This window comes from Brassica napus, chromosome A8 (assembly GCF_020379485.1).
Source record: "Brassica napus cultivar Da-Ae chromosome A8, Da-Ae, whole genome shotgun sequence".
Taxonomy (NCBI): Eukaryota; Viridiplantae; Streptophyta; class Magnoliopsida; order Brassicales; family Brassicaceae; genus Brassica; species Brassica napus.
The window spans coordinates 8,019,098-8,033,821 of record NC_063441.1 but is presented as its reverse complement, the minus strand read 5'-3'; the positions used below and the strand labels follow the sequence as shown (position 1 = coordinate 8,033,821).

Sequence of the window (14,724 nt, the reverse complement as noted above, 5' to 3'; positions counted from 1 at the left end):
TGCTACTCATCATATCACCTTAGACCTTTAAAACCTATCCATGCATCAGCCATATGAAGGAGGTGAGGCGGTTGTCATTGAAGATGAGACTAATCAGTCGATCACACATACTGGTTTTGTTACACTTCCTACTCCGACTAAGTCTATTGTGTTGAATGATATATTGTGGGTCCCTAACATACAAAAGGACCTGATTTATGTATATGGCTTATGCAATACTAATCAAGTTTTTGTCGAATTCTTTCCCTCCAAATTTCAGGTGAAGGATCTGAGCACGGGAACCCAGTTAATCCAAGGCAGAACTAGACAATAGCTTTATGAATGGCCAACTGTGAAGCTTGCTCCTACAGCTATGTTTGCTACTCATTCTCCGAAGGCTACAATATCTTCTTGGCACTCATTGGGCCATCCTTCTATCTCTATTTTAAACAAAACAATTTCTAAGTTTTCACTTCCTGTCTCTCAAATTTCCTCAAAAATAATGTCATGTTCTGATTGCTTGATTAATAAAAGCCACACATTTTCTTTTTCCAATTCCAATATTACTTCTACTAGACCTTTTGAGTTTGTTTTCACAGATGTATGGTCCTCTCCCATACTATATATTGATCACTTCAAATACTACCTAACTAGGATAAGACATGCACCTTGCGCAGGATAAGTTTATTTTGTATATATTATCGATAATTGTTTTTTATATATTTGATCATTTTATTTACACATATACAATGTTTTTTGCCGTTATTATATAATTTCTTTCGGATGGACCGGATCAATTTTTATTAAAAGTTGTGGAATTAAACTATAAATCATGGGTTGATCGGATTGAACATTAAACAAATTATGAAACGAGTATTGTTCTAGTAGATCACTACACCAAATACACTTGGCTTTACCCCCTAAAACAAAAGTCCCAAATCAAGGAGATTTTTGTAACTTACAAGGAGCTAGTTGAAAATAGATTCCAGAACAAGATTGAGACTCTATTCTCAAACAATGGAGGTGAATTTGTGGCACTAAAATCTTACATTCATACGAATGAAATCTCACATCTGACATCACCTCCACACTCCCGAACACAATGAAGCTGCATAGAGGAAACAAATGCACATAGTTGAGACTGGTCTCACTCTCATGTCTCATACTTCGATGCCCAAGTTCTATTGGTCCTTCGCCTTTGCTGCTGCAATATACTTGATCAATCGGATGCCAACTCCAAACCTTGAGTACCAATCTCCATACGAACACTTATTAAAGAAAACTCCAAACTACAATAGACTTTGTGTCTTTGGATGCTGTTGTTACCCTTGGTTGTGACCATACACGACTAACAAGCTGGATGATCTCTCCAAACTCTGTGTGTTTCTGGGGTATTCCACAACTCAGAGTGCGTACCTATGGCTTCATTTACCCACTCAGAGGCTCTATACTTCGCGCCATGTGACGTTCTAGGAGTCGGTCTTTCCGTTCTCCGTCGAACAGTCTCATACAGCTTCAATTACTCAGATTGAGGAGTTGAGCTCATACACAATTCATCACCTGGCGGTAGGGGTGGGCACTTTACCCGAAATCCGAAGTGGCACCCGAACCCGATCCGAAAAATCCGAACCGAAATCCGAACCGAAGTAGCAAAATATCCGAACGGGTATTGAATTAGGAGAGATTGGATATCTGAACCCGAACGGGTAATATCCGAACCCGAATGGATATCCGAAAATAACCGAACATATATATAATTAACCTTATATTTCTAGTTTACATCCTTCATTTTATATAAAATATTTATATTGATACTACACATACTTTAAATTCATATGATATACATACAATTACGTAGAAGGTGATTTGCTATTCACTTAAAATGCATGTCAAACTTTTTATTTCAACAATATTAACAAAAAGTAACATCCAAAATTTAAAAACAATAACCAAATTAATGTCTTTTTAGATTGAAAATGTTATGTCCAAATCTATTAATCATTCAATCTATTAAAAATAAAAAAAAATAGTTAAGTGGAAAGTTATATATTTAAATACAAGAAATTTGAGAAATGAAAATTTTTATTTTTTTCTTCAAAATCTAAATATCCGAACCCGATCCGAAATAACCGAAACCGAACTAAAAATACCCGAACCCGACCCGAAGTACAGAAATACCCGAACGGGTTCTACACCTCTATACCGAAATACCCGAAAATCCGAAATACCCGATCCGAACCCGAACGGATATCCGAACGCCCACCCCTACCTGGCGGTTACATTGGTTTTTCTCTCTCCTCAATTACGGACGCCGACGATAGCTCCCCCGTGCTTGGATCCTCACCTCTAGACTTCGCCAACTCCGTCGTCTCCTCCATGAACTTAGATTCCGTCTCATATCTCTCAATCTCATTCTTCTTCTCCCTCTAACTCTAAGCCCACTGCTCCAAATCAAAATGGGCCGAATCCCATGGCCCAACCCAACCAGACAAATGAAACCCAACCACAAGAAACACAACATCTATCTCCTCCTTCTCTCCAAACCCGTGTTCCTCAAGCTAGTATACCAGAAAATCAACCACCATCAAACAACATAACCACCCAAAACTCAGAAAATCAAACCACAGCCGTCACTTTTGAACAACCCCAAAATCAGCATCCAATGCGTACGAGGGCTAAAAACAAGATAGTCAAACCGGTCACCAAGTTCAGTCTCAACGCTTCCAAGAAATGCGCCACCTCAGAACCAAGAACGGTAACTCAAGCACTAAAGGATGAGAAGTGGCGTAAAACAATGTCTACTGAGTATGATGCACATATTCAATATGAGATTTGGGAGTTGATTCCTCCACATTCGTCTCAACACTTGGTTAGTTGTCGTTGGATTTACACAACAAAATATTTTGCTAATGGCGAGGAAGAAAGACCCAAGGCTCGCCTTGTGGCTCGTGGCAATACACAACAATATGGAGTAGATTATGGAGAAACATTCAGTCCGGTCATCAAATCTACTACGATTCGACTTGTTCTGAATATTGCGGTGACAAAAGGATGGCAACTTAAGCAGTTGGATGTAAACAACATATTTCTACAAGGTGAACTTCAGGAGGAAGTTTACATGACGCAACCACCCGGCTTTGTTGACCGAGATAGACCAAATCATGTCTGCAGACTGAAATAACCCATTTACGGCCTGAAACAGGCCCCCGTGCTTGGTACATGGCTCTCAAACTACACATGATCGACATTGGCTTTCATAACTCCTTGGCGGATACATCTTTGTTCATCTATACCGCTGGAGAACACATCACTTATATCCTTGTTTACGTCGATAATATAGTGGTTACAGGAAGTGATGCTCGTCATGTCTCCTATGTTCTTCAGTCCTTAGCATAACAGTTTTCAATTAAGGATCGAGTTGATCTTCACTATTTTTTGGGTATTGAGGTCACGCGAACGACCAAGGGATTACACCTAATGAAACGCCGATACATTCTGGATTTTCAAACACAGACCACCATGCTTGATGCCAAGATTGTCTCCACGCCAATGGCAACCACTCCCAAATTCACACTTCATGGTGGTCCAAAAATGTCTGATGCATCTCAATATCGATATGTTTTTGGGAGTCTTCAGTATCTGGCATTCACCCGGCCTGAGATCTCGTTTGCGGTCAACCGATTATCTCAGTTCATGCACCAACCTACTAACACTCATTGGCGTTATTTGGCCGGCACAACAAGCCATGTGATTTACATGAGAGCTGTGTCGCCTTTGCTACTACATGGGTTCACATATGCAAATTGGACAGGTGATGGTGATGACTATGTGTCTACGAATGCCTACATTATCTATCTCGGCTCCACACCAGTCTCATGGTCTTCTAAGAAACAGAAAAGAGTAGCAAGATCATCAACGGAGGCAGAGTATAGAGCTGTAGCCAATACATCATCGGAGGTTCGGTGGATCTGCTCGCTTCTTCAGGAGCTCGGGATCAAGGTTCCTGCAGCCCCAATGATATATTGCGACAACATCGGAGCCACTTACTTGTATGCAAACTCAGTCTTCCACTCCAGGATGAAACCTATTACCTTAGACTATCACTTCATCAGAAATATGATACAGCTAGGCATGATCAGGGTCTCTCACATTTCTACTAAAGATCAGTTAGCTGATGCTCTTACCAAACCATTGTGTCGTCAACAGTTCATTCAAGCAACATCCAAGATTGGAGTCACAAGAGTACCTCCATCTTGAGGGGCATATTAAGAACATAGATGTAGATATGGAAAAGACTCTGATGTAAATAACATTAACCTAGATTAGCATCCTACGCTATCTATATATTGTAATGTGTTTACCTCTAATGAGAATTACATTCTCAATTAATATATATATGGGATTTGGTTTGCACATAGTTTTACCAAATCTAATTTCTATTTAGTTTTAGTTAGTTGGGTTTTACCAAATTGAACTTGTGATAATATGAATATTATTACCGTTAAACTCATACGAAAGAACTCCGTCCATTGGTGCAGCTCCAGTAATCATGGTATCGGTGTTGGAGTCGCAATGATTCTTGGTATTGTATCTACCTAGCGGTGTTGATTATATATCACATTATCAACTAATAGTTATAATGGAATGGAGATTATTTTCTTTTTTTTGGGCAAATGAGATTATTTTCTTTAGGTTAAAAATCAGGTGAATCCAGATTTTGATTGGGTGGATGGGTAACTAAACAAATATTAAGTTTTATGAAGGGTAAGATTGTAATTTTCAGGTGTTTTAGTTAAAAACAAGAAAAATAGAAGAAAAAAAAAAGATTTATAAGAGGAGGATATTTCAGCATTTTCTTTTTATAAATGGTTACGGACGGATCTGGGAAGGAAGAAGCTCGTTGCCTTGCCGTCTCTCTCCCCCCCCCGATTTCTCTACCATTGCAAAATTGAAGCTTTGACATGGCTGAATCCAACGGGTCCCATAACGAGACTTCCTCAGGTAATCCTCTAAGCTTTTGCTTTCTCAATTATCTACGCGGAGACCTTTTAAATCGCCTCATGACTCTTAGGGTTTTCAATCTTAGCTTCTTCAACTGCAAAGGAGTAGCCTTTTTTTCTTATTTACCGAAGTTTGTTGCTTACTTTGGATTAGTACAATATCTCAAACTAACTAGACATGTCCTTTCTCTAGCTTTTGGAACATGCAAGTTCGGTTTTTTTAATTTTGGGTTTAGCTTCTTCAAGTGGAAATGAGTAGCCCTTTTGTGATCCTTGGACATATATTTAGGATTCTTTATAAATTGGAAGAGGGTTTGTGGGATTGTAATTGATGAATAGATGGGAAATGATAGTTTTATTAGAGAGAGAGAGAGAGAGGCTAGGGAGACTGCGGCCTTACTAGATGATAGAGAGAAGAAGCGGGTCATAATGATACCTTGGCAGCTCAGCTGGGTTCATCTATATGTTGTCCTTTGCAGATGACGAGGAGGAATATGAGGACAGCAACAGGGGTTTTAACCTGGGCTTTATCTTTGGAAATGTTGATAACTCTGGCGACTTGGATGCTGATTACCTTGATGAGGTTATCTCTCTGCTTTCTTGATTTTAAGATGCCTACTTTATTAGCTGGCTGGTGCCAATGATAAAACGTTTCAACTTTTTACAGGACGCCAAAGAACATCTTTCTGCATTGGCTGATAAGCTGGGTTCATCTCTACCAGATATTAATGTAACATTCTACGCACTCTCTAATATTTTGTTTCTTTAAACTCAGTGTTTTTAATCATTTTTTTTGCTGTACTGGGATGCCAAAAATTGGGGATTCTAAACTCAACAGTTATTGGCAAAATCTGATCGTACAAGTGATCCAGCTGAGCAAGGTGGTGCATATTAATCTGCGTAAATCATATATAGTTATTTTACGGCCTATGTTTGAGATCTTCTAAATATGCAACGAGCCCTGCGCATAGCAGTTACATACTGATACTATCTACTACCAAGTCCTGGTCATCAGCTTTCACTGACTGTGATGATATGCTGTGTAGATTATGATAGAAAAGCTGAGGATGCTGTTGATTATGAGGATATTGATGAACAGTATGATGGGCCCGAAGTTCAAGTAGTTAGTGAGGAAGATCATCTGCTTCCCAAAAAGGAATATTTTTCCACTCCAGTTGCTTTGGGTAGTCTAAGTTCTAGAGCATCTGTATTTGATGATGATGATTATGATGAGGAAGAAGAAGAACAAGAGGAGGAGCATGCCCCAGTTGAAAAAGCTCTTGAGACTGAAGAGAGCGAACCAGGTTTGCAATTAGAAATCTTCTGTTAAGATCCCTCTTGAGCTACTGGTTATGAGACAGAAAAAATATTGCTTTGCAGTTGTCGCCAAGGAAGACAAGACCTTGGAGTATGAAAAGGAGGCTAGAATCTTGGAAAGCGAGGATCATATGGACACAAACGGTGCCCAGGAGGTCAGTCCCCCCACATCCCCAAAAGGGAAATTGTTTCTGAAACAACGTATCTATTTTCTGCTGTGGGATGATTTTGTTCTGTTAGTGATCTCATCAAAACATTCAGGAGGAGGTTGATGAGTTACTGGAAGGTGCATTGGATGAGAAAGGCGCCACCCCATTGCCTACTTTATATGTGGAAGATGGTATGGTCATATTACAATTCTCCGAGATATTTGCTATCAATGAGCCACCACAGAAACGGGACAAGAGAGAAAATAGATATGCCTCGTATAATAGAGGTATGCGATCTGAAATGTTCTTCGTATTTAATATCTTCTCAAACCCTACTAAGTTTTAAATTTGCAACACCAAATAAAATTCCCCAGATGTTAATAGTATTTACCTCTCAATCACTGTTACTCTCATGTGTCTCAGTCTCTTCTTGCCGATCATGTACTAGATCTGTGTAGTTGGTGCCATTGAAAATATGTTCTACATCTGTTTCTCTTTTTTTTTTCTAAGCAACTTCATGTGAAAGTGGAACTGTTGCATCATAGCCTTCTTCCGTACAGATAAATACAAATCAATGGATATCTCTGAGCTTGTTGAAGATGATGAGGAGATACTCCTGAAGAGCCATGGTGGGATCGATGATGATGCAAACCAAGCTGATTTGATTCAGCTAGATGTTCCCTTTCCAATTAGCGAGGGCTTACAGCTGGTAAAATCTGGCACAATTGGAGGTATCACACCTGAATCAAGAGAATTTTCCAAGCTAGGAAGGGATTCATGTATCATGGGTGAACTGTTGAAGCAGGACGTAATAGAAGATGATTCCTCTCTGTGCCAGTCTCAGTTATCAATGGAAGTTTTTCCTCTCGACCAGCATGAGTGGGAACATCAAATTCTTTGGGAAAATTCTCCTGAAACTAGTGATAGTTCTGGGGATAGCTTCGAATCTAGACTTGAGTCACTAGGTATGCTGGTTGAAGGAACAAATTCAGAGACAGAACAAGAAAGCTTGAATGTGATGAACTCTAGAGAGCAAGCTCAAGCTGAAAAGAATATGCTTGTGTCTTTTTCTGCCAATCTATTGGAGTCTTTTGGCTCAAGAGGTTCCCATTCTGGAAGCGAGTCCACTAACAATCGTCGACATCATCCACAACTGCTAAGGCTAGAATCCAAGTCGGATGAGGATCATCTTAGTGAAAACGACATTACTGGATTGGAGAATATGAAGCGACCTGAAAGCAAATCTCGCTTCAGCAAACTTGCTTTGCAAAAGAGGGATATGGGGGATGAGGCATGGTTAGATCGTATAATATGGGAATCAGATAAAGAGTTGAGCAGGTCTCAACTAATTTTTGATCTTCAAGATGAGCAAATGGTCTTCGAAATTTTGGATAACGAGGAAACCAAAAATCTTCAACTTCATGCTGGAGCTATGATTGTATCCCGGTCTTCAAAATCCAATGATGAAATCCTTCAGGAAGGCTGTGAATCAAACTCTGGCTGGCAATTTAATATTTCTAATGACAAATTCTATATGAACGGGAAAAGCTCCCAGCAGCTGCAAGCAAACACTAATAAATCCGGTGTTCATAGTTTGAGAGTTTTTCATTCAGCACCAGCAATTAAATTGCAGACAATGAAGAACAGATTGAGCAAGTAAGTGGTCACTCTAATTTTGGATTCTTAAAAGTTTGAAGATTGGATGTTTTTACATCTATTTTTAGTGTCTGTTAAATTGTTTTGTGTTAACTCTACAGTAAAGACATAGCAAATTTTCACCGGCCCAAAGCTGTGTGGTATCCACATGACAATGAGCTAGCCATCAAGCAGCAAGGAAAGTTACCCTCCCGAGGAGGATCCATGAAAATTGTAATTAAGAGCCTGGGGGGTAAAGGAAGCAAGCTACACGTTGGAATAGAGGAATCTGTCTCTTCGTTAAAAGCGAAGGCTTCTAAAAAGCTAGGTTGTTTTTTTTTTGTCTGCCGCATTATGGCGTGAATTATAATTGAAGAACACAATATTCTATTGGTTTCACTGACAAGTCTTGGTGCTCAATTTGTACTGTTTTGCAGATTTTAAGGAAACTGAAGCAGTCAAAATGTTTTATATGGGAAAGGAACTTGAGGATGAAAACTCTCTTGCTGTACAAAATGTTCAACCAAATTCTTTGGTACATCTTGTGCGTACCAAAGTACATCTGTGGCCATTGGCACAAAAGCTGCCTGGCGAAAATAAAGCTTTGAGACCTCCTGGGGCATTCAAGAGGAAGGCTGATTTATCTACTAAAGATGGCCATGTTTTTTTGTTGGAGTAAGAATGTTTTTTTTGCTCTTGTAGATAATTTCACCTGTCTGTCAGCAGGAAAAGACTCGTATTGGAAGTCACCGTTTCTTTTCATTGATCTGTGTAGGTATTGCGAGGAGAGGCCGTTGATGCTCAGCAATGCAGGAATGGGTGCAAATTTGTGTACATATTATCAGAAGTCATCCTCAGAGGATCAACGTGGGAACTTGTTGCGCAATCAAAGTGACACCTTAGGGAATGTGATGATTCTGGAACCTGGAGACAAATCCCCTTTCCTTGGGGAGATACAGCCTGGTTGCTGTCAGTCATCTGTTGAAACAAACATGTATAAAGCACCTGTTTTTCCGCATAGATTGCAGTCAACAGATTATTTGCTGGTCCGGTCTCCCAAAGGGAAGCTCTCTCTAAGGCGTATTGACAAGATAGCTGTTGTCGGACAACAGGTTTGTCTTTCGCAAGAATTGTCTCTTAGATTTTTTGTCGAAGGAAGGTCTCAGTGCATGTCTATATATATATACATAGACAATTAGAAAAATAAGTTTGTATGTTTCATGCTTGTGATTTAGTAGCGCAATAGAGGAGCTTAGTAGCCTGAGTGTATTAAATTCTATTATCATTTACGTTACCGCTTTTACCTTTGCTACTTTCGTTGGTACTTTGGCGTTAGTGTTTAAATGTGAGATGCTCATTTTAGTCTGGTTATGAGTTCCACCTGCATTATAATTAATTGTGACATTCTGCAGCTTATTTTTTTTTTGGTTTCATAAAGTCGGCATGCTCAGATTATTTTTTTCCCAGGAACCTCGCATGGAAGTAATGTCTCCTGGATCAAAGAATCTACAGACGTATTTGGTGAACAGGATGTTGGTTTATGTGTACCGGGAGTTTATGAAGAGCCACTCAATTGCTGCAGATGAGCTGTCCTTTTTATTTTCTAACTTAACAGATGCAGTTGTCAGAAGGAACATGAAACTTTGTGCCGGTTTGAAGGTATATTATCAAATTCCCACTTCGGCATAAGTAGCATCTATAGTTGCTCTCTTTTTATTTTTATTTTTATTTTTGCTTTATCATGCTTTGTATCATAGTATCATACTTACCCCTTACATAAATGTACAAAATGCAGAGGGATAAAAATGGCCAGCCTTGTTGGTACAAGAGACCTGATTTTCAAGTTCCACCTGAGAATGAACTTAAAAAGCTGGTGGCACCAGAGCATGTTAGTTTTCCCTTTGAGTTCTTTTCATGGTTGAAATATGCCCCGTCTGCTTTCCACTATTCAGAGTTGCAGTTAATAAGCTTTTGATTGATATTACCAGAAATATACTCTTTAAGATGCATGGTTTTCTATATTTTGTTGGCCTAGGTGTGTTCCTACGAGAGTATGCTAGCTGGGCTGTACCGGCTCAAACATTTAGGGATCACCCGGTTTACATTACCTGCCAGCATATCAGCTGCATTGACTCAGCTCCCAGACGAAGCTATTGCTCTCGCTGCTGCATCACATATTGAGAGGGAGTTGCAGATAACGCCATGGAATCTGAGCAGTAATTTTGTTGCTTGTACAAATCAGGTAAACATCACTTATCTATGTTGAGGCTTACATAGCCAGTGAGTTCTATATATATATATATATATATTATGTTAGAAACTTAGGAGTTACGGTTGAGTCGGCCATAATCCGTAAAGGCGTGGTTTTTATATATATGCCAGGGCTGAGACATTATTAGTACATTCATGTCAACACTAGAATCTATTTCAGCTCCATGTACACTAGTTTTGTGAAAAGTGTTTCCGAATCTTGTCAGTGGAATTGGATTTGATGCTTCTGCTCTCCTTGCTCATGCCTTAGTTTTAGCTTTCCGATGCTCACATATCTAGTTTTCATTTGTGGGTTTGAGTAGGATAGAGCAAATATAGAGCGTCTGGAAATTACTGGGGTTGGCGATCCATCTGGACGGGGTCTAGGATTCAGCTTTGTCAAAGCTGCACCAAAAGCACCAGCTGCGGCCGGGCATATGAAGAAAAAGGCAGCAGCTGGTCGTGGAGCCCCAACTGTCACTGGTACAGATGCTGATCTTCGCAGATTAAGCATGGAAGCAGCTCGAGAGGTATACTTCTTTATTTCAGATGTCTAGGAACCTTACATCGTTCTTACAAGCTTCCCTTTTCTTCTATAAAGTAAATCCAGTGAAAGTCTTAATTAAGATATGGTTTGGATGATCTCTTTATAGGTTCTTATCAAATTCAATGTTCCTGATGAGATAATTGCTAAGCAAACTCGATGGCACCGTATAGCTATGATACGGAAGCTATCAAGTGAGCAGGCGGCATCTGGTGTTAAGGTTGACCCTACAACAATAGGCAAGTATGCCCGTGGGCAGAGAATGTCTTTCCTGCAGATGCAACAGCAGGCTCGGGAAAAGTGTCAGGAGATTTGGGATAGGCAACTTTCTTCCCTTTCTGCTTATGATGGTGATGAGAATGAAAGTGAAAATGAGGCCAACAGTGATTTGGACTCCTTTGCCGGAGATCTGGAAAACCTGCTTGATGCTGAGGAAGGTGGGGAGGGGGAAGAATCTAACATATCTAAGAATGACAAGTTGGACGGAGTTAAGGGTCTCAAGATGAGACGAAGGCCATCTCAAGTTGAGACTGACGAAGAAATTGAAGATGAAGCTACTGAATATGCGGAGTTATGCAGATTACTGATGCAAGGTACATGTGTGGCATTTGTGCTATTAGCTAAAGAACTTTTTGTCGGCGCATCACTGACTTTGATGCTTTAATTAGATGAGGACCAGAAGAAGAAAAAGAAGAAGATCAAAGCTGTGGGAGAAGGAATGGGGTCCTTTCCTCCTCCACGTCCCAGTATAGGTTTTCAAATTGCGGAGCCTGTAAGAAAGGCCACTTTCATTGACAAGAATCCTATCGCCACCCAACCTGATGCATCTTTCTTAGTAAATGAGAGCACCGTCAAAGACACCAGAAATGTCAGTACAAGTTTGACTCTTTGCCTTTTTCTGATTGCATGTGTTGACAACTTGTATTTTCCCCTCCAGTGGCAGGTTGATAGCCCTATTCTTAAGACCCCCAAAGGTAAACAGGTTAAAGACAATGGCAATTCTTTGGGCCCGCTTAAGAAAGTCAAAATACTTAACGAAAACCTAAAGGTACAATTAAATGAGTATAACACAATCTATAGTTTTTATGGTCAATTCTGAAGCTTTGCCTGTTCTCTTGGTCTAAACTAGGTATTCAAGGAAAAGAAATCGGCCAGAGAGAATTTTGTTTGTGGAGCCTGTGGTCAGGTATATCGGTTTATTTGTGACTAGATTATGAATCTAAACTTTGCTTGTTTGAAAGGAGTGTGTGATTATTTATTTTCATGGACAGTATGGGCACATGAGAACCAATAAACACTGCCCAAGATACAGAGAAAATACAGATCCACAACCCGAAGGTGTAGATATGGAGAAGTCCGTGGGAAAACCAAGTACTTCAGAACTATCAGGTCAGGCCAAGATTAAACCTATCAAGAGCAGCAAGGCTGCGCCGAAAAGTGCAATAAAAGTCACCGTAGATGCAACTCCCAAGGGAGATAGTTCCACTTCCAAAACTGGGGGTCTCCCTCTGAAGTTTAGATATGGTATCCCTGCTGGAGCGATGTCAGATACACCTGGTTCAGAAGCTCCAGGAAGTTCTGAGCAAGCAGCAGTGTCGGACATAGACACTGGGACCAAGACCACATCTAAGATCAGCAAACTCAAGATTTCAAGCAAGGCAAAACCTAAAGAATCGAAGGTTGAATCTGACAGACCTTTGCCTACATATAGCAGAGAGAGAGGGGAGAGCGAATCTCACAAGCCTTGTGTCTCTGGAAATCAAGCTGCCTCAAGCAGGCACACTATATCTATTCTGCAACCATCGTTAAGCATGGATAGAGATCAAGCTGAATCTCGTAGGCCTCACCTGGTGATACGACCGCCTACAGAAAGAGAACAGCCTCAGAAGAAACTTGTAATAAAACGTTCGAAAGAGATAACTGATCATGACATGAGTAGTCTTGAAGAGAGTCCACGGTTCGAGTCCCGGAAAACAAAAAGAATGGCAGAACTAACGGGTTTTCAGAGACAGCAGAGCTTCAGAGTAGCAGAGAACTCTCTAGAGCGGAGACCAAAAGAAGACAGAGTGTGGTGGGATGAAGAGGAGATAAGCAGGAGAAGAGATTATGATGATATGAATGTAACAGAAGAACCCAACGAGATAGCTGAGATCAGGAGATACGAAGAGGTACTACGGAGTGAGAGGGAGGAAGAGGAACGACAAAAAGCGAAGAATAAAAAGAAGAAAAAGAAGATGCAACCCGAACTAGTAGAAGGGTATCTAGAAGATTATCCTCCTCGAAGAAACAACAACGATAGAAGAGGCCGGAATGTTAGAAGCCGGTATGTGTCCGACTTTGAAATGAATGGTGCGGATTATGCACCTCAACCTAAAAGACGCAAAAAAGGAGAGGTAAAACTTCTCTTTGCAATTCATGTGCGTTACGTATTAAGCTTCAACTTATCTCTGTGTGTTCTCTCTCGTCTATACAAACAGGTTGGGCTAGCAAACATCTTGGAAACCATTGTGGACACACTAAGACTCAAAGAAGAAGTGTCAGGGCTCTTCTTGAAACCGGTTTCGAAGAAGGATGCTCCAGACTATTTTGATATAGTGAAACGCCCGATGGATCTGTCGACAATCAGGGATAAGGTACGGAAGATAGAGTACAGAAACCGCGAGCAGTTTAGACACGATGTGTGGCAGATCCAGCTCAATGCTCATCTTTATAACAACAATGGGCGTAACCCAGGGATACCGCCTTTGGCAGATCAGTTGCTGGAGATTTGTGATTACTTGTTAGAAGATTATGGAGATCAGTTAGCAGAAGCAGAGAAAGGTATTGATAGATAGATCCCACTGACTGAGAGAGTGTGTTTTAAGATAGTCATTCCTCTTTTATGCCATAAAAAAAAAAAGAAGTGGGATTCTAGCTTTAGCTAGTGATTTGTATGGAAAAAAAAGAAACATTGTCATGTGCTGTCTGTGTAAAGGTCAAGTAAGTAAAAAGAAAATTGTTTTCTTTTTTCTATTGTTGTTTGTAAAATTTTGAGGTTTTCACTAAAGTGATGATTGTGGTATTAAATAGAACTTTGAAAGATGATGTGTTAATGTCGTGTATAAAACTTTGTTTTCATTGAGAATTTGAGAATAGGCCTTTTGTTAATTATTAATTTCTTATCCCCTACCTAGTATTTAGTAAATTTGGAGTTAATTGAGACATAAATTTGCCAATCTATCTTTTTTTTGGTCGGGAGTATCCTTCATGGCGCTTCTAATACCTTCGCGTCGTCTCTATTATCTCTTCTTCGACATTTGCTGTGTATGATTCCTTGTCTTTATATTTCAAGGAACTATAGAACAAAATATTTTTTTATCAAAATTGACTAAAAATTGACATGCAACAAAAGTAATAAATATTTATTTCTATTTCTTTTTTTTGTTCTCATTCTTTTTTTTTTCATATTCATTCATATTTCTATTTTAAATTTTAATGGTCATGTAATCTATAAACAGAAGATTATCTTTTACATGGTCTTGATTGTTTGTTTGCGTTTACGTTCGTTTATCTTTTCCTTAAGATTTCATTTATTAGGAAAAGATCTGCTAAACATAAATGGATAATTCGTGTTTACGTTTAGAGTATTTTCTAAGAATTAGTTGAATTCCCATTTATTTGTTTCATTGTTTAACGAGTAAGAATCGGTCCTTTTCTAGTAGTACTAGATTTATTTGAAAATATCTTTGAATTATTTTTTTATAGGATCTTTTGCCATACAGTTGAATCTTTATTTTGTATATAAAAACTAGAGTAGGCCCGCCCTAATATACTTTATTTGTGATCTAGATTTTTATTTTTGTATGATTTT

General features: G+C 39.4%; 1 protein-coding gene across 3 annotated transcripts; it reads left to right on the top strand.

Moving 5' to 3' along the window:
- The first annotated feature begins 4,804 nt into the window (after positions 1–4,804).
- LOC106418916 (transcription initiation factor TFIID subunit 1) lies at positions 4,805–13,998 on the top strand. Of its 3 annotated transcripts, XM_013859647.3 has the most exons (21): positions 4,805–4,980; positions 5,459–5,562; positions 5,647–5,709; positions 5,818–5,860; positions 6,026–6,283; positions 6,360–6,451; positions 6,558–6,732; positions 7,006–8,101; positions 8,203–8,408; positions 8,518–8,755; positions 8,856–9,192; positions 9,548–9,739; positions 9,876–9,968; positions 10,116–10,322; positions 10,654–10,860; positions 10,984–11,467; positions 11,543–11,742; positions 11,812–11,922; positions 12,004–12,060; positions 12,146–13,267; positions 13,352–13,998. In XM_013859647.3, the coding sequence occupies exons 1-21, from the start codon at positions 4,941–4,943 to the stop codon at positions 13,706–13,708; spliced, it is 5,682 nt and encodes a 1,893-aa protein (XP_013715101.2). In that variant the 5' UTR covers positions 4,805–4,940; the 3' UTR covers positions 13,709–13,998. The 3 variants fall into 3 exon arrangements, with proteins under 3 accessions (XP_013715101.2, XP_048594513.1, XP_022545579.2); XM_048738556.1 differs by lacking the exons at positions 4,805–4,980; positions 5,818–5,860; XM_022689858.2 differs by lacking the exons at positions 4,805–4,980; positions 5,818–5,860 and having other exon boundaries at positions 6,537–6,732.
- Positions 13,999–14,724: the final 726 nt, after the last annotated feature.

Excerpts from the sequence above, each read along its gene's own strand:
- LOC106418916 (XM_013859647.3), top strand. The coding sequence starts at position 4,941 with ATGGCTGAATCCAACGGGTCCCATAACGAGACTTCCTCAG. Across the intron at positions 4,981-5,458 it reads CCATAACGAGACTTCCTCAG|ATGACGAGGAGGAATATGAG; the intron begins GTAATCCTCTAA and ends TGTCCTTTGCAG. Across the intron at positions 8,756-8,855 it reads GGCCATGTTTTTTTGTTGGA|GTATTGCGAGGAGAGGCCGT; the intron begins GTAAGAATGTTT and ends TGATCTGTGTAG.